Source organism: Raphanus sativus, chromosome 4, assembly GCF_000801105.2.
Source record: "Raphanus sativus cultivar WK10039 chromosome 4, ASM80110v3, whole genome shotgun sequence".
Classification (NCBI taxonomy): Eukaryota; Viridiplantae; Streptophyta; class Magnoliopsida; order Brassicales; family Brassicaceae; genus Raphanus; species Raphanus sativus.
Window position 1 is genome coordinate 14,982,182 of NC_079514.1, and position 20,315 is coordinate 15,002,496.

The 20,315-nt window shown below is 33.3% G+C and overlaps 3 protein-coding genes across 5 annotated transcripts; 2 read left to right on the plus strand and 1 right to left on the minus strand.

The window, feature by feature from the left end:
* Positions 1-684: 684 nt before the first annotated feature.
* Positions 685-7,544, minus strand: LOC108855194 (protein indeterminate-domain 5, chloroplastic). Of its 3 annotated transcripts, none has more exons than XR_008945075.1 (4): positions 7,287-7,544; positions 6,606-7,002; positions 3,702-4,952; positions 685-829 (listed from the first exon to the last, which is right to left on the minus strand). XR_008945075.1 is itself a non-coding variant. In XM_018628946.2 (3 exons), exons 1-3 carry the CDS (start codon positions 7,468-7,470, stop codon positions 3,764-3,766), a joined length of 1,770 nt encoding a protein of 589 aa, XP_018484448.2. In that variant the 5' UTR covers positions 7,471-7,543; the 3' UTR covers positions 3,544-3,763. The 3 variants fall into 3 exon arrangements, 1 of the variants encoding a protein (XP_018484448.2); XR_001949994.2 differs by lacking the exon at positions 685-829 and adding an exon at positions 2,935-3,234 and having other exon boundaries at positions 7,287-7,543; XM_018628946.2 differs by lacking the exon at positions 685-829 and having other exon boundaries at positions 3,544-4,952; positions 7,287-7,543.
* Positions 7,545-9,517: 1,973 nt separating this feature from the next.
* Positions 9,518-13,188, plus strand: LOC108833322 (uncharacterized). Its single transcript, XM_057007988.1, has 6 exons — positions 9,518-9,546; positions 9,616-11,233; positions 11,312-11,937; positions 12,016-12,303; positions 12,385-12,490; positions 12,574-13,188. Exons 1-6 carry the CDS (start codon positions 9,518-9,520, stop codon positions 13,186-13,188), a joined length of 3,282 nt encoding a protein of 1,093 aa, XP_056863968.1.
* Positions 13,186-19,522, plus strand: LOC130511131 (uncharacterized). The gene is made up of 8 exons (XM_057007989.1): positions 13,186-13,938; positions 14,019-14,315; positions 14,382-14,489; positions 14,578-14,835; positions 14,932-15,249; positions 15,317-15,628; positions 19,075-19,199; positions 19,390-19,522. Exons 1-8 carry the CDS (start codon positions 13,288-13,290, stop codon positions 19,520-19,522), a joined length of 2,202 nt encoding a protein of 733 aa, XP_056863969.1. The 5' UTR covers positions 13,186-13,287.
* Positions 19,523-20,315: the final 793 nt, after the last annotated feature.

Consider the following 20,315-nt stretch of genomic DNA (forward strand, 5'->3'; position numbering starts at 1 on the left):
CCAAATTAGCCATTGTTGCTCAAAATTATTGTGCTTGTTTTAGAACACGTAGAAGAGACAAGAAGATCACGATGAAGGAGAAGAAAGGACATTCCGACGATGGCGAAAGCTTAGGTCACGGCGATGACAGAGACGAGTTGTAAAACACATACCGAAGATGAGAAAGAAAAAATAGCAGTTAAATCAGAGATGAGACAGAAAAGGAAGAGTTTCAGGGGCGGAGAAGAGAAGGAAGAGTTGTGGAGAAAAAGCTTTGATAATTTCTGATTTTCTTTTTTTAATATATTTTTAGTTTTTAAACGTGTGATCCGAGAAAAAAAAAGCAAAAAGTAACTAGTTTCCAAAAGTTGTGGGACCAATTTAGTTGAATATGTGATTTTAGTTAACAAAAACTATCTCGGTAGTCATAACTGTCTTTTATTGATATTAAAAACTTAAAATTGTCTTGTGGTGTAATATTTTCTAATTTGTAATTTTCCATTATTTAGGTCGCCAATTTATGATCATAAACAAACTATTTTATGGTCGATGATGACGATATGAATTGTTCTTTAAGTGTATTCAACTTTGGATATGATGAAATTAACATGTATTATTTAACAAAAAAAAAGAAATTAACATGTATTAAAAACAAGAGCGGTTTTTACATATGGATTGATTACCCATTATATATACTTTGAATACTTTCGATTTTTTGACAAAGTATATTCAGAATGAAAAGGAAGAAAAGATGAGAAAATAGCTGTCTGTTTTTGGAGAGACAACGGTACCATCTCTCCCTCTCGTTGCACGTCGATGGGCCTCCTTGCATGTATTATGTATATATGTCCTACATTGTATATATGGTATCATCGTTATTGTTATTCTTCATTTAAATTATTACGACAATGACTTTATAATGCTATTATCAATATAACTAACTATTCCAATAATTCTAGATATTATCAACAATAATGTATGTTTTTTTGGTCAAAAAACAATAGTTAATGTATTTTTTGTTCAAATAACCACAATATATTTTATTTGTTCAAAAAGAAAAACACAATGTATTTTATAATATTCACACATGCACACCAAAGTAGTTCATTAAAAAAAAAACAAATTCTAGAAATGGATTAAAACTTCATAGATATACATCACTCTCCCGGTCTCCCCTTCCACAAAAAGAAGAAAAATAAATTAAAAAACTAACGGGACAGACACCAAAGAGTTATTTGGCCCACGGATCGGACTACAGAAATGTGTTTCGAAGCTCTAGTAGTTCAGTCCACGGCGGAGACGTCTTTGTACAGGTCAAAGGTCCTAGATTTTGCGTTATGAAAAAAAAAAACGATTGTCTATTGAACTGACAGAAACCGATCAAAATGTTGAACGGGATAAGCCTAAGTTACATAAAAAAAAGGGATGTTGAACGAGTTTCAAATTTAATTAACAGTAGATTTTGATCCGTAGTTCCGTACTTTCAAAACGCGAAATTTTTGAAACAAAATAAATTCATATAAATTTGTTTATTTTCAATTGTATATCTACAAATAAATATTACACATGAAACATTATATTTAGTGTTGAAATTAGACCATGATTTATTGTTAAACCGGAAAACCAGTATCTTATATATATTCTGGTTTGGTTTACAAAAAAAGTTGTTATTTAAAAGTTCTATAAGACCCACAGAAAACGCTACAACACAGGACTCAACAACCGGTTGAACCGATGGATGATCCATTATGTAATACAATTTGATTTAAATTGTCATATTTAAAGTATTCTAATTATGAATGTTTAGATGAATGGTGGATCTATTATGAATGTCATGCTCCAATTTTATAAAAAACTAGCTATACAAATTTAAAGTTAAACAAATTAAATTAAAATTTACAATAATATAGTTTTATGGAAATAAGATAATTCATTTATATAATCCGCATTATATCAATTTTACTTATATTTTAAAACTATTAAAATATAGTATAAATTTATTTTAATTTTCATATTGGTCAAAAATTATTTTATTATTTTATTTTTCATTATTATTTTATAAATTTACTATTATCATTTAATATGTCTCACATCTGATAAATATATTAAATTAACTATTTTCATTTAATATGTCTCACATTTGATAAATATATTAAATTAACTATTGTCATTTAATATGTCTACATTTGATAAATATATTAAATTGTCATTATTTTATATATTTTATTTTATTTTTATAAGTTGAGGTATGTTATAAAATTCATGAATATATTTTATTCTGTTATTTTATAATTTATAAAATAGCTAATAAATAGATTAAGTTACTTTATATTTATTAACTGGTGTAGTAATTTAATTATGAATATAAATTTTGTATATATAAATATTATTAAAATGTTATTTCTTATTATATAAATGAAAATGAATCAATAATTCGTTTTAATTATAGTTAATATTAATTACGATTTTTATTATTTTAAAACTAAATATTAAAAGAAATGTATATTTATATTTTAAATAAATTATATGAAAACATAATATCAAAATGTAATCTTAGAAAAAGATACTTAAGAATATATATATTTTTAGATATCTTATTTTGAAAATATTAAAATTGTTGGTTAGATATGATATATATTTAATAATAACTAAGTCAGTTGTAGGAGAAATAATAGGAAATTAAATTAATGTAATAGACCAACATAGACTAGTTGTAAGTAGATAAAAAGTTCTCATGTTTTAATAGTATTGATAATTTAATTTTTAGATATTTGAAAAACTCAAAACAAATCTAGATCCAATGAAATCAGAAAAAAATATTAATGTTTGTAAAGACAAATTATATATTTAGGGAATACATGTTTTCAAACTAAAATAGATTTGCATTAGAATTAATTTTATGTTGATGCTGTTTTTTAACCGAAAGTTATAGCATCAATAATACAGACTCGTGAATGTTGAGACAGAATTGTTTATTTTGGACCGTAAATTTAAAATATGATGGGGACAACCCTTTAGGATATGGTAGGAATATGTTACATACAAATGCACATATTTATGCACATGTGACATGTATGTATACATGTACCGAGATATTTAGAAAGGGGATCACAGGACATACACTCGTGACATTGCCAGCTAGTGATCGAGGACAAATGAAAAGAAATTGAAGAATAAAAAGGCAAATGAAAAGAAAATAAAAACAAAAAGACAAAGAAACTTAGCAAAGGCTGCTTGTACTCTCCAACTCATTGACTGCCCCATGCAATGATAAGACGATAAATGTGTCAGCCATGTATAAAAATCGGAACTGTTATTTTAACGAAATAAAATAATACTACTAAAAGCAGCATTCACATCCAAATTATTTGACCGTAATGTACAGAACATAGACTTAGAATTGACTCCACAAATTATTGATATTATTTATCTGAACAACATAAGCCATTACAGAAAATATTATATAATCTTCATAATCCAAGAGAATTTAGAACTGCAGAATTCTGTAAAATATAGTTATAAAAAAATCTTCACTATGAAACAATAAGCTATAAACTCTGAATATTGTTCAGGAGAAACCCATTTATATAAACTATAATGGCAAAATATTTTACAAAAAGAGAGCTGAGTTTAGATAAAATGCAACTATTTATTATTACTTTTCTGATAAACTTAAATACTGAGGGACTACTTCAAATGGGATTTTGTGACGATATGCATACCTGAAAGATATAGCATGTACGTACTCTGATGAATGTAAAACCTTTTAATTTTTTTCCTTTAGCTAGAAACTAGCATGATGGATTCCATACGATGGTGAACTTGTAGAACCACCACCACCAGGATTCACGTTCATGCTGTTTCTGTCGGCGGAATCAGAGGAAGAGCCAACTCTTTCTTTACCACCATTCCCATGCTGCTGCTGCTGTTGTTGTTGAAACCCTGCGCTTCCACTCATGCTTCTTACAATCTGTCCAACTCCAAGAAAGTCTCTAGTCATGTTCTGTTTATCAGCGCTTAGTCCTTTGTTCACTCCACCGTACGTCCCAAACTGAGAATCTACTGCATTAAGGTTGTTTCCAGTTGCGCCCGGGTTAGAGAAAGAGTTCATCAAATCGTGAAGATTACTCTCGTTTTCTCCGTACATTCCACTCCCAAAGCTTCTTAGAATCGACGAGGCATTGTTTGTATTGTTGTTGTTGCTGCTGCTTGAGGTTGAACCCATTTGAGCAGCTTTCTGAAGAAGAGCAGTGGCTGACATGTGAGGCGCTGAATTAGGGTTTTGCATTGACGAGCTAAAGAGTGAAGGCACTGCTCCTGAGTTGATTCTGCCTGCTGAACTCATCAGATTGTTAGGGAAGAGACCAGTACTTCCTCCTCCGCTGCCTCCAACAGCATTTTCACCACCAAAATGGTTTGAAATCATATGATTACCCGAAGAAACAGCAGCAGCATTTGGGTTGCTTGTAGCAGAAGCAACTCCATTGTTTCCAGATAGAAAGCTTAGATTGAAGAGATTGGAGGAAGGAGAATTATGGTTATCATTTGAGAACTGCATCAGACTCTGTTGAAAATTCATTGTAGATGGCTTGATGTTACTGTTTGCAGCCAAAAACCCTTGTTGTTGATGTTGATGATGGTCTTGCTGATCATGAAAGCTAGGGTTTTGCTCTTGCATGAAGTAACCTGAAGCATTTGCAGCAATGAGATCAGAGGAAGATCGCGAGGCGCCCCCTCCACCTCCTCCGCCGCTTCCAAGTCGAAGAACGTCACCGGACTGATGATCAAGATTCTGTGGGGCCCCCATATGGGGCAAACCAAGGATCATGCTTGAAGTGTTGTTGTTGGAGTTGTTGGTGTTTTGTCCGTAGGGAAAGTGGTGACTTGGCAAAGATGTCAAAGAAGTTGGGTGTCTCGCACTTTCTTGAGCCAATGCGTCACAGAAGGCTCTATGCGTAATGAAACTGTCTCGCCTGCGACACACGAAAAACAGAAAGAAGAGTAATGTAACAACGGAATCTATTGGATCGTCGGGTATACTTATAAATCAAATGATGAAATAAGAAGACATATTACCAGTTCGAAAAAAAATTAAGAAGACATATTTTGGGAAACGTGAAAGAAAAATATGTATGAAATAGAGAGAGAGAGAGAGAGAGAGAGAGAGAGAGAGAGAGAGAGAGAGAGAGAGAGAGACTCTTCATGTCACGTAGCTTCAAATAGATTCGCTTGTAATTATTGGATCTTGAAAAATAGATAGAGGGCTAGAAAGTCACTCTCCCTACTCTATGACACATCACATTATTATTTCAGCTATGTCTAATTTTAAAACAGCTTACACAATACACACTCACATGCATGGATGGATATTACGAATAATGCACGCATATACATAAATAGGAGTACAATGTTGTGTCACGCTTCAACTATGATGATGTATGTGTCTATATGATTATGCGTACGAACATGATGTATAAATTTATCTATATAAGTATATATGCAGTAAGTAATGAACGTATATATTATTCAATTCCGACCAAATATCATGCGTAAGATATGCTAGCTCGTCACTAAGTAATTTAATGTGTATTAATGTATATATAAATGGATACTCAAAAGAATTAAAAAGGTAGGTGAAAAAGTTAAGTTTCACAGTAGTAGTAGTATATGGAGAGAATGATTGTCAAATGAATATCTGAATCTGTCTTAATCCAAGATCCTGTAAATCCAATAAATGCAACTTCAGCATATATTCAATGAAGGACTTATAAATGGTTAAACAACTACTTATGTATACAATTATATACCACCATATTTTTAATACGTTCGTTCCATTTATAGAACTCCTCTTTATTGACGCGCACACACACAAACATAGCATTGCCAACCAAGACTGAAAAATACTTCAAAATCGAAAATGTTTTTAATATAATAGTTTTCGTTAAAATTTGATATATTAGTTGTACTTCTATGCAGTTTAAAGCCATTTTGTGCAAAATGTATATAGTAATTAATCAAAATAATTATCGGTGTGTGGTTATATTATATATGGTGCAGTTTACAACCGATTCATAAAACGAGTAATATGCTAGTAGAATTTGCACATAAGAGAACAAACACTGTAACAACAACTCTCTAGAGATAATATATAGTTTAGCAGCACGTGAATTGCCCATATTATAAGAATCTTTTTAAATCTAAGAAAAAAAACCTAAAAGTATATTAATAAGTTTTACGAGAGAAAATCTGGCGGTGTTTCCAAGGTAAAATATATAGCAAAATAAAAAGAAAAGGATATTAAATTGGTCCTCTTTGGTTTTGAGTTTCTGCCAGAAAGGCATCTTATGAAATATGGCAGTTTCAGTCATATACATATATAGGTATATGCACACACATTCACGTGTGTTCATGTATCCATTTAATTTTTAAAATTTTAATTTAAAAGGAGAAAAGAAAGAAATTACTGCAGAAAGAAAGCGATGAGAGCATCGAAGACTTCGAGGCGAAAGAAAGCGAAACTTAAGAAAAAAACCCTAGTCTATGAAGAATGACCCAGACACACATTCACACCCATATCATATATGATTAATTATAATTTAAAGAGTTCAAAAGTTTAGTATATTTACCGGGAGAAGAGTGTACCACAATCGCAACGATATTCTTTGGTACCACAAGTCTTGGAGTGAGCTTTCCAATCAGATTGAACAGCGTAACGCTTAGAACATTTCTCGCATTTCCACTTCTTTTCACCGTGTTTACGGTAATAATGTTTCTTGATTCCGGTGAGGTCTCCGAGAGCACGTGACGGGTCATGGTGGACGCACGAGGGTTCCGGACAAAGATACACCTTCCTCTTCACTTCTTTGGTCGATTTTTGCTTAAGTTTCCATGGAAGATTGTGTCCTCTTCGGTGTAGCTGTAGATTCTGTTCTCTTTGAAACCCTTTGTTGCATACTTCACATATGAATCTATTTGTAGCCATTAGTGTCTTTGGAGATAAAGCTATCACTTCTGCATCTGAATCTAATAGAGAAGAACAAAACATTGAGGATAAAATTATTAATTAATTAAAGGAGATTTTTTTTATATTGCATGGTATGTAACTAATTAAAATCTCAATCCTGGAAAATAAATAACTTTTGTTTGCTAATTTGCTTATTTTTAGATTTGGAAACTGAGAAAAGGAATAAAAGGGGAGATCAAAAAGGGATCTCTCTTTTTTACTACTTAATGATATTAAAATTGATCACATGATTTTACAAGATTAAGATGATAAGATTTCAGTTAAGGGGTGGTAATCAGCTTACTTGGAGTTCTTGGTTGGTTTCTTTTCTTTTTCTGCGGTGGAGCTTCAAGGGGTTGCTGAGGCTGCGGTGGCTGGTGGTGAGGAGGAGCAGGAACGGCTGCGGAGGAATTAAGAGGAAGCAGGTGAGACTGTTCATCTTGTCGAACTCCAAAGAAGGAAGCAGCAGAGGAAGAAGAAGCGGCCATGGTTCTTATGTGTTCTGTGTGATGGTGAGAGAGAGAGAGAGAGAGAGAGAGGAGACAAGAAAAAAAAAAGAAATGAAATGAAACTAGAGAGAAGAAACTCTTAAACATTTAAAAAAATTTTTGACTTCCACTGATATCTTATCTCAATAAAGCCCTAAAAATGGGATATTCCAGATTTTAAAATAATTGTTATTAAATTTTCTTAGCGAATTTTTTTTTAGAAAAAAACATAAAAAAATAAATGTCAGGTAACAGAAGAGAAGATGAAAGTGACAAGTGAAAACTAGTGTTAGGCTAGTGAAAAAATGTTCACACCCAAGTCAAATTTTTTAAGAGTAATCTATAGTATAATCAATTTAAATCAATCTAGCTTTGTTAGTTTGGTGTAGTTTTAGTTTCTCGTGTCTGATATTGATCTATATTACATAGGATACTAAAACTATATACATATGCATTTAAGAAAAAGTTTGTTTTGTTTGTTGCGCTATTGAACCAAACTATTATAAACAGTTTGGGTGTCTACTATAGACACCAACAGATACAGAGCAATTGATTATTTTCTTCTGAATATGTAAATGAATTTTTAGAAAGAAAAATGAGAACTACAGAGGTCGGTGGACCCAATCCTTTTGCCACAAAACGACAGTGGATGGTGCGTGAGACAAAGCCTCAACAGCTCCTCTCCCTCGCTAACATATGTGAATAATAAAATTAAAAGTGAAATCGGATCTAAAAAGTCTTTTGTAAAGCAGATTACCATAGTTTAACTATGACACTAATTAAATAATGTTGAGGATGCAAATGAAAAGGTTGAAATGATGTGCGTACGTGATTTTAATGCTGGAGTAATTCCAACAGTGTAAAATTTTCGAGTTTGAAAATGAACTAGCTATTTAGCGGTTACTAGAACTAATTAACCACTTTATCATATATAACTATAAATTACTAGTACTAATTCTAAGAAAAAAGTCTGATTAGTGCTTCCAGAAATAATTAGATACGAGAGTATGTTATCTTTTTTTTTTTAATTCGACAACTCTCGTATTTTTATCTAACATTTATATATATAATATAGACACAGGTCTGTCGACTTTCTAAAGGTTAATCCACAAAGCATCTAATATTTTCTTATATTCTTAACAAAATAAGATATTTGTCACAATCGTAATCATCATCTCATATGGGTCTCTTTTTCTGTTTTAAAATGTTCCTATCATATCACATACACTTATATGAATGTATGTATGTGTCATGGAAGGTTAAAAAGAGATATATATTCCAAAGGTAAAAAGGTAAAAAGGACAAAAGGAAGAATGATTCATGTATGTAGAAAGTAAAATCAAAGGATGCTCCAAACTTTTAACTATATTTCGTCCTCTCCTCCCATATATATTCAAGCAATTGTGTAAAAACAAATCAAACAACTCTATATTATGATTCCCAGATGATCACTACAGGAAATTCGCGCATTGATAGCAGTGCATAATAGCGTTTCTTAATTTGTGCTATGTTTAATATTTTAATAGCGTTTCTTTTTTTGTAAACGCTACGAATAGGTAGTCTTAATAAAAAAAATGGTGACGCGTAGAATACATAGCATTATGTATTTCAAAACGCTGTCGAAACTGGGAGCGGGGAGTCATAAAAAAAGACCCGCTTAACACTTGGTGAAATTTTCAGTCTCCCTCTCATCTCACTTACAGAAATGTCTCGATCGAGTTTTTCTCTTTTTTTTTTCATTTTCCATCTCACTTTGAGAAATTGATAGAGTGAAGACGATAATCAAGCAACATTTCTCCCTTAGAGATATCTCTCGATCCATTTCTTCCTTTCAAAAGCCGCCGAACATCTAAAACCTAGATCTACCAGTTCGCGAAGAAAGTGTTCGATTAAAGGTTTGTTTTTGGCTCTGTCTCATCGATTTCTTATAGATCTTGGGTTTAGAAACTATAATTGGGGGTTTAGGTGTTTCGATTTCAGTTTGTTTCAATTAGGGATTTCTAATTTCAGTACTTTCTGTTTCGTTGGTTTGGGAGCTGTTGCGGTAATGGACAAGTCATGGGTTTGGCTTCCAAGGTATGAACTTCTCTACAACTTTCTTTGCTTAATCCAAGATTTGTGCTAATCGTTTTTTATAAATTACAGGGCAACCACTGAGTATGAGGAAGGTGCACGTGGTTTTGTGTATGCATCAGCAAAGAGATTGGGTAATCCTCTGCAGATGTTATGTCCTTGTATCGACTGTCGGAATGTGTGTCATCAAACTGCTGGCACAATACTGGATCATTTGGTAATTAAGGGAATGGATCAGAAGTACAAGAGAAATGCGTGTTGGAGTATCCATGGAGAGAGGAGGTCTGAGAAAACAGTTGACGATCAACATGCTGAGTTAGAAACATACGAGTTGTTTAGATCTGCCTGCTTTGAAAATGGTTCAGAATCCTCGAATAAGGATGGAGAACAGCCTGAAGTTGTTGGGAGTCAAGAAGAACTTGAGTTTAAGAAGAAATTAGAGGATGCAGAAACTCCTCTATACTCGGAGTGCCCAAACTACACCAAAGTTGCAGCAATTATGGGTCTCTACCGCATCAAAGTGAAGAGTTCGATTTCAGAGAATTACTTTGATCAGCTTTTAAGTATGGTTCATGACATGCTTCCCAAGGGTAATGTGCTTCCAACATCCACATCTGAGATAAAGAAGTTCTTGAAGATATTCGGTTTTGGATATGATATCATCCATGCGTGTAAGAATGACTGCATTCTTTACCGGAAACAGTACGAGGTGATGAGTAGCTGTCCAAGGTGTGGGGCTTCAAGATGGGAAGTTGATAAGCATTCTGGTGAGACAAAGAATGGGATTCCAGCAAAGGTACTCAGGTATTTCCCTATAAAAGAAAGATTCAAGAGGATGTTTAGATCGGAGACAATGTCTAAGGATTTGCAATGGCATTTCAGTAATGCTTCTGAAGATGGAACAATGAGACACCCGGTTGACTCATTGACGTGGGCTCAGGTCAATGCTAGATGGCCTCTTTTTGCAGCTGAACCGAGAAACCTACGACTTGGTATATCTACAGATGGGATGAACCCGTTTTCTATCCAGAATACGAAGCACAGCACATGGCCAGTTATGTTGGTGAACTACAATATGCCTCCGACGATGTGCATGAAGTCAGAGAACATAATGCTAACCCTTCTGATACCTGGTCCAACTGCCCCAAGTAACAACATCGATGTTTATCTTGCTCCTCTGATTGATGATCTGAATGATTTGTGGAATGAAGGTATCAAGATATATGACTCATTATCCAAGGAGAATTTTACACTGAAGGCTATACTATTGTGGAGTATCAGCGACTATCCAGGTTTGGGGACCTTGTCTGGTTGTAAAGTGAAAGGGAAACAAGGATGTAATGTATGTGGGAAGGATTCACCTTCTAAGTGGTTGAAGTTTAGTCGGAAGTACGTCTATTTGGGAAATAGGAAACGACTTAGGCCTGGTCATCCTTATCGACGACGAAGGGTTTGGTTCGACAACACTACAGAGGAAGGGACGGCTAATAGAATTCAGACAGGAGCTGAAATATTTGAGCTGCTTAAGGATTATAAGAATGAATTTGGGAAACCTTTGGAGAAGAAAAGCAAAAGGAAAAGATCAGGTTTGTGTGATGGTGAGGAGCTTAGACATGAAGAATATGAAGAAGACTCTGACCAATGGAGGTGGAAGAAACGTTCTATTCTATTTGATTTACCCTACTGGAAGGTTAGTCTCTATTAAAAAAAACGTGTAAATTCTTTATCACTTTCTGTGACTAATTTATGTTTTTGTTTGTTGAGTTAGGATATGCCGGTGCGTCACAACATCGACGTAATGCATGTGGAGAAGAATGTCTCTGATGCTATTCTATCCCTTTTGATGCACAATACTAAGTCAAAAGATGGTGTCAAAGCACGACAAGATTTGGAGGACATAGGGATTCGACGTAACTTACACACTCAGCAACGTGGGAAGAAAATGTACTTACCTCCTGCTGCTTATTGGCTGAGCAAGGAAGAGAAGAAGAGATTTTGTAAGAGATTATCAGAATTCAGAGGACCAGATGGCTACTGTGCGAACATTGCAAATTGTGTCTCACTTGATCCTCCTCTGATTGGTGGTCTGAAGTCTCATGATCATCACGTTCTTCTGCAGAACTTGTTACCAGTAGCTTTGAGAGGGTTGCTGCCAAAAGGACCTAGGACTGCAGTTAGTAGATTATGCAACTTCTTTAGTAGATTATGTCAGCGTGTAATTGACCCAGAGAAGCTAATAACACTGGAGTCTGAGCTTGTGGAGACGATGTGCCAAATGGAGAGGTTTTTTCCTCCATCTCTTTTCGATATAATGTTCCATCTCCCAATCCATCTAGCTAGAGAAGCACGTTTGGGTGGCCCGGTACACTTTAGATGGATGTATCCATTTGAAAGGTACATAGTGTTTTCTGGTTTTCTTTTTAGTTGTTATAAGCAAATATCTAACAAATTTTTCGTATGATGGACAATTAGGTACATGAAAACACTTAAATCGTTTGTTAAGAACTTCGCTAGGCCAGAAGCATGTATGGCAGAGGGTTATATGGCAGCTGAATGTATTGCTTTTTGCTTGGAGTTTCTAAAAACATCTGTACCAGTTCTAGAGTCTGCAAATCGTAATGAAGATGTTGATTTGGATGAGCATATACTTGAAGGGCGTCCAATTCATAAGGCTACAGAAGTTACACTATCTGATAAAGAGCTTGACATTGCTCACAGATATGTGTTAATGAACACGGGTGTTGTGAATCCATATGTTGAGTAAGTGTGAATCCATATAGTTTATAATTAATATATGATAGGTTTAGTTAATTATTCTAACTCTTTGGATTTGTAAATCAGAATGCATCTTGAAGAATTACAAGAAAAGGACATCCGTTGCAGAAGAAATCAAACTCTTTTGTGGAAGTTACATGGAGAACGGTTTTCACAGTGGCTAAAAGAAAAGGTATTTACAAAGTTCTCTATACATCTCTTCTTGTTTACTCAGTATTGATTCACCAATAATCATAATGGTTTTGTTTATATCAGATCCCTACTAATTCAAAAGAGCATTCGACCCAACTAAGATGGTTAGCATTTGGTCCAAGACATAATGCTCAAACCTATAATGGCTATATCATCAATGGACATCGTTTTCATACTGAATTCTTAAAGCGGAAGACTCAGAACAGTGGAGTAGCATATGAAGCTTTTGCTATGTGTAGATCAAGTGTGAAAGATACCAATCACGTTGCAGATGTCGTTTCTTACTTTGGAGTGATACAAGAGATAATATTGTTGGACTACCACATGTTCCAGGTTCCATTATTCAAGTGTAAGTGGGCCAACAAAGGGAATGGTCTCAAGGAGGAAGATGGCTTTATGCTTGTGAACTTCAGCGTTAACCAAGCAGCATTTCTCCAAGATCCATACATTATGCCTTCTCAAGCAAAACAAGTGTTTTACTCCAGAGAAAATGACTCATCAAATTGGAGTGTTGTAATGAGAGCACCGCCAAGAGGGTATCACGAGTTAGAAACCGAAGAAGAGTTCGCAGCTGCGCCAATAACCATCGAAGAGAATGATGATTTGGGGAATGAATCTTCTGATGATGATAGTTTATGTGTTAGGGCTGATTGTGATGGGGTCCTAGTAGTTGAATAATTGGGCTAGTTCGTTAGTTAGTAGTTAGCATTATTAGGTAGTTAGTATTATAAGGTAGTTAGTAGATGATTCTAATGATTATAGTTTCAGGTAAACATTATGAAGGAGAAATCTGTTGCACGTACAGTTCGTCGCAGTAAGCGCCAGAAAGGTGAAGATGCGAGTGTTGAGCCATTGAAAACTCAGAGAAGACCCAGAAAGCTTACTGGTCAAACAGCAGAAGACACAGCAACTGATATGCAGATCGGTACTCAGGAATCTGCATTGGAAGAACATCCTCGTGAAGAAGTAGTATCACCAGAAAAGGAGATAGAAAACGAGGATCCAGAAAACGAAGGAGATTCACCAGAAAAAGATGGAGAAGATCCAGAAGACGAAGGAGAAGAACCAGAAGACGAAGGAGAAGAACCAGAAGACGAAGGAGAAGAACTAGAAAAAGGAGACGCAGATGATACGCAGCATCCAAGTGAATCAGTCCTTGGTGAGCAGCCAAGTGAATCAGTCCAAGGTGAGCAGCCAGAGACCAAGACAAAGAGACGAAGAGGGCGTACTAGGATGAGTAAAGTGGCTAAAAACATTGAAGACAAGGTTGAAGTTGAATTTATATCTCTCGGTGAACATGTAGGGGATGGATCAGTAACACTTTCCTCATTTCTTGGTCCACTTGTGAGAGAGCATGTACCAGTCCTTCTTGGAGATTGGAGGCACCTTGATGAACAGATCAAGGATACAATGTGGGAGGAAATTCAGGTATTTTCTCACCTGAAAATAGTAAAAAAGCTTTCATTACATAACTTCTAGCATTGTGTTAAGTTCTGAAACTCTTGTAGGCGAGGTTCAAACTGACAGAACAGTGGCAAAAAGAAGCTGTGTTAAAGCAGATGGGGTGTATATGGAGGTCTTCAAAGTCAAGGCTTGTAAGCCTTGTGCGAAATGTTGGGAGCATGGAAGAACTTACTAAACTAAAACCAAGCAATGTTCAATCTGCGTCAGCTTGGATGAATTGGGTGAAGACAAAGAAAGGAAAAGATTTTAAGGTCACTAGTGACAAATTCAGGGAATTGAGGAGAAACCAGATTCCTCACACAACTAGTCGCAAGGGAATGGTTCGCTTGGCTCATGAAATGGTATGATTATACTTTTAAAATATTCCAGTCTCTTGTAATAATGTAATATCCTTTTGTCACGTGTAGAAGAAAAAAAGTTCAAACCCCACGCAAGTGACTAGGAGTAAGGTCTGGATAGCAGGACATACACATTCAGATGGGAGACCTGTGAGGCCTGAGTTTGAAGATACTATTGTCCGTATATTCCAAATTCTTTTTCTGAGTTCTTGTTGTCTAAATCTTCAGTTTCTTATGCTATTACTGTCTTATTCTTTGAAATCAGGAAAAAATCAAAACCCTTGATACTGAAATGGAATCCACTGCCAGTACGAGTGTTAACGACGATGCTGTGAGTCAGGTCCTAGGAAAAGACAAACCAGGAAGGATTAGAGGAATGGGCAGAGGAATAACTGCTACGAAGATAGCATTCATGCAGGCCAGAGACTCACATGTACTGAAACTTGAAGCTAAGCAAGCTGAATTGCAGGATGAACTTCGTGGTTTGAAGGATGTAGTTCGTGGATTAACTGCATCTAAAAGTGTAAGTTTAACTTCTCTTTTTCTTTTTCGTGAATGAATTTTGTGGTTGCCAGAGACTCACATTAGTGTTTAACTTATCTTTTTATTTTTCTCTCAGAATCATGTTGACGGTGTCTCCAATTCTGAGTTCAGTGATCTGAGCAAAGGACCTAGGTGTCAGATTTTAGACTGGTGTTCAGTAGATGATGTTGTCATCGGAGAAGGAGAATTCTGCTCATCTGAACCAACTTACAAAATTGGACGAATTCCACTTGGTATGCATGCTGGTGCTATTTTAGTTAAGTCTGTTACAAATGAAGAAGCACCTATCTGGAGGCCTACGACATCTGTTACCACACTTGGCCAAGCCATTGGAATGAAAATAGCATGGCAACTTGAGAAGCTCATTCTGGATGAAGACTACTCAGAAAATATGGTAAGTAAATATGTAAAGAAGCTAGTACAGAATCATGTTGATAACTAATCTAGTGTTGTTTCTGTAGCCTACAGAGGGAGAAGGCGATAAAATCCTAATCTATGATTGGTCAAAGGAGGATGTACTTGTTGCTGAGGGTCGTCTCCAGTCAACTGACCCAAAAAAACTGGTTAACAACATTCCATTGGGTCCTAGTGCTGCTATTGTCAAAGTAGATAGGGTAGTTAATGAAGATGGTTCTCTATGGAGACCAAATGTGGAGAAGTTGATGATTGGTGATGCACTCGGTGAGAACATCCCATGGCCTATCCATAAGATTCTTAAGGCTACTGTACAAGCAAACAGAGATGAACTGATGTCTAGAAGTAGATCGCGTGCGGTAAGTCTCTAAACATTCTCAGTTTTTATTGTGGTTGGTAATTTTCTGCTGTTGCTGAATTTGTCCAAAAATCTTTCATTTTTACACTTAAATTACCAAACAACTAAACTCACACATAATTTTCCATAACTTTGCTGTTAATGTCTATTAATATTTACTTAAAATGATATAGTTTTACAGAAAGCGGTACATTGAGCAGAAAATTATTCTGACATAATTTTATTTAAAATATATTAGTTAATAAATTATTTATATGTATATTAAGATATTTACAAACAATCTTTAACATATTCACTCTATTCTCAAAAGAAAGAGATAAAGAAAACCAATCCATCGGTATGGATCTTTTTTAACATGAGTTAGAGTTATATATTAAACATATTTAGTTAAGACCCACCAAAAGATAATCCAAAACACATATGATGAAATGACGTTATTGTTTTATTTGAACAATTATTTTTGTTATGCAAAGCAATTTTAGGAAAAGGAATAACAATTGCTATTCCCGATAACAATGACACTTGAACCGTAACCTTTCCTCTCACATACAGATTCGAACATAAATTCTTTCAAATCAACAGTAAGAATATATAAAAATATTAAAATAGTGCAAGATTTAATATAAAGGTAGAAAAAGAACTTCACCTCTTTTAGCTCGTCGAGTTTGAGGTAAGATTTGGAAGCGTTGCTTTCAGTTGCGTGCTTCTGAGTAGGGAATAGAGGGCCATATATATACATAAATATGTATACACACAGCGTGTAATAAATAGGTAAGGGAAAATTTAAGAAGAGTTAGTACAGTTTTGCTAATCATTAATTGCTGTAATAAATTACTTTCAAGTTTTCATATTATTACCTAAATTTCAATTTGACTAAAGTTGTTACTGTAACTACCATTCATATATTATAATTACTTCAAGAAAACAACAACAGTGTGATTCTTTCTAAACCTAAAACAGCAATAGGTTCTTTAAATATTTTCCATTTTAGCCCCAATTATGAGGACATAGAACATAAGAAATGACAAAATATTTTTTTTCCTTTTGATTCAATCAATTATTATATTCTAAAATTTTAAAACTTAACCAACAAAATCACCCTTTTATCTATACGACGCTATTCGATCAAAAAAATATTTTTTAAAAAAGAAATAGCTGATATATAGTAAATTAGCAATAACCTACAGGTAATTTGAAAAGTAGATGATAATATATGACGTTAACGTTGGATGTCAAATCTTTTGCTAAAAACCCAAAACTGATAGTTTTAGATCTATATAGTCCAATTGCATACGAAATTTATACCAATGGGTGTCTATGAAAATATTATACTGTTGAAATAAGATTAGAAATCATAATTTATCTCAATCTCTATGAAAAATTAATTTTATTACCAGAATTTTTTTTAAAAAAGAAGTTAAATGATTAATTTGGGTCCTTTGTAAGGAAAACAAATATATGGGGCTGGTAACATTTTTTTTTTGAGGAAAGGGGTGGTAACATAATTCAGATTAAATTTATGTAATTTCTTAAAACAGACCTATAATATATGGGTATGTTTGTCAAAAAGTTGTATTTTTCTTTCTTTTTTGAAAGTATTGGTGATGATTAGTTCGAATGTAGTTGTAAAAATTTAGCTGTAAAAATTTAGATGTATGCAAGTTGGTTGTAAATGTAAAATTGTTACTATAGATTTTTCTGCATAGACTTTTGTAGTAGTTAATTTTTTTGTAGTTTATATGCTATAAATATTCAAAAGAAAATATGTGATGTATATATAAAATAATCATTTTTATCAACTAAAATAGTTTATATTAATGATTTTTATAATTATCAAAGTTTACTGTTATTTAAGATGCGATATGTGTTGATCAAAAAAAAAAGATGCGATAGGTAAATAATATTTATGTTATTTAAAATATTTCAATAATTTTAAAAACACGTAGAATTAAATTAAAATATTTATAGATGTTTTTACTATGATTATCTAATATTATAGATAATTTTTCATTTTACATTTTCTACAGCATATAAAAAAAAGATGTGGGGTTTTGTTTAAAATACATAAAAAACTTGCTTTAGTTTTTTTATGTAGTTTAAGAGTAAAACTAAAACATGATTGATAAAAAATAATAGAAATTTGTTGTAGGTTTTAACTTTTTCAAAAATAAAACTACAATATGATTTGTAAAATTTAGTGTTTTAACAATAAATAAAGTTAAAGAAGAGAGATACAACCCAATCAATCAACCCTATTATTATTACTAACAACGGTTATAAACTACAAAGTAACAAAAAAAATATTGTGGCAAGTGTAAGTCATGGAGAGCCTATAAATTTTCATATCTATCTAAACATATGTTTGCGACAAGTAAGCTGATGAAAAGCTATAAGTCTTTCATATCTTTTTAGTAAATTTTATAAATTATTAATAAAGAAATGTGCCATGTGTAAGTCATGGAGAGCCTATAAATCTTTCATATGTATCTAAGGAAGTGTATGACCGCGTGTAAGTCATGAAGAGCCTATAAACATTTCAAAGATGGTATCTTGAATACAATACTGTCACGAACGTTACAAAAAATGACTTTTATTGCTAAACTTTGTTATTCACTTTAACTTTTTAGTAAATAAAAATAAATTTATAATTAAAATTTTCTTCAAAAAAAAAAGAAAATTTGCACCTCCTTCCCAAACAATATTCCTTAATTAACAATATACACATTCACCCTTACACATTAGAGTATTTGATCTCCTATTTTTTTTTTTTGTCATCTAGTATTTGATCTCCTATATTTATGTTGTTTTAGGTACTTTCCCAATTTCCATATTGTTTTAGGTTTTTGGCCTAATTAACTCAAAAAAAGAACTGTTATTCACTTTGAGTTAATTAGGTTAGCTTAATGTTTCACCTTTTTTATTTAATTGACTCACTCATCTTTCAAGGTCAAACCTATATATTATCAACAACAAATTGAACACAGATTACACTAAAAAAAACTAGTAAACCTTAAAATGTTAATTTATTGGCTGACTAGGGTTTGTCCGCATTCCGCACGGAATATAGTTTTATTATTGTTAATTATGATTTTTGGATGATATAATTAAGCGGTTGTCTTTATTTTTTAAGAGAATTATTTGATATTTTATTGTGTTATGTAGTAATATGTGTTATGTTAATATATTATGTGTTTGTTTTTTCTATAGTATGTTGTTGTGTGTTTAATAATATTTGCTAGTGATGTAATAAGCCTGTGATATAAATAATATTGAATTTAAACAACTTTGCATTTTGTCATTTGTTGATTTTAAGATTAACGGTTTCATTGTCAATATTGTGTTTTATTTTGTTCAAATTTTTGAATATTATTCTTTTAATTTTTTTGTCCTCTTCCAATATTTTGATCTTGAGTCGTCACCATCTATGTATTCTGTTTATCTTTTCAGTATGCAATACTTCTCACCATGACTGGAAAGAGACTCAACTCTATGCTCTTGTTCTTCTTCGCCTTTTTCTCCTTGAGATTATCTGATATTTGTTTAGATCAGGTTTATGAGTTCCCAGTTGTGCGGTTGTTCCTCACAACATTATAGGCTGTTCCGGTCAATTGCTCCACTTCTTCTTTAGATTTCAGCTAAAAACTGCATTTCTTTTGGTTGGGTCAGAGTTCAGTCATCTTTGATGTTTTCTTCCTCGTTGTTGGCTTGCCATCGATAGTCTATGTTCTTCTGGGTTTTGAAAATATGGCTTTTGGTGATCAGTTTCTATGCTCTCTTTCATAACTCAAGGACGGTTCCACTATTTGCTGATTTCGTTTCGTCTTCTCTTCCCTCTATGTTCTCTAATCTCGTTGTACCTTTCATCGCTGTTCGTGTTGGTGGTGACTCTCCCTAACACCATGTTTTCCACTCCAGGTGTGGATAGTGTTTTTTCCGTGTATGCTCTATGGACTTGGAAAATTGTTTTTGGTCTCAAGCTTGGATTATTTTTTTTCGGTGATTGGCTTTTATTCTCCCTCTCTTAGGTTTTTTTTTCTTCCTCTGCTTTTCTTGTCTGTGCTTGTTTAGTTTGTAAGGTACCGGTAGTTGTGCTTCCGATGATTTAGGCATGTGTTTTCCTGCTTCGTGGTGATTTTAGTGCGGTGATTATTCTTTCTCTAATCCGTTTTTTTTGGTTCTTTGCGTTGGTATTTTGTCATGCTCCTTGTTTTTTGGGTATTGTTTTCTCTCAATTTTTATCTTTCTATCCTTTTTAACCTATGTATATTAGGGCCAAAACACTCTATGATAACTTGAGGTAAGTTAATTTTTGTTCTTGATCTCCTTTCAACTCTGGACTTTTATTGAGTTAGTGTTACTATGACATTTTGCTTTTTTCTTTATGATAATGGAGATTTTAGATTTAGATTATATAATGTACTTTAGTTTCTTCTTCTTAGTTTGGTTATTTTTTTATTTTTAATAGTAAAATAAATATATAATTTGTAAATGAAATAATAGAAAATAGTAAAAAATAATAAAATGGTGAAGTTTATGTTATTTTAGCTGTGAATAAATTAAATATTTAAATATATTTATAATATTTTACTTATTTATTTATTTATCTTGAATTTTAGTGACTATTAAAATAGATTATCAAACTTCTTGATGATGGTTTTGTAAAAAATATTAGATACGATGAATTGTAT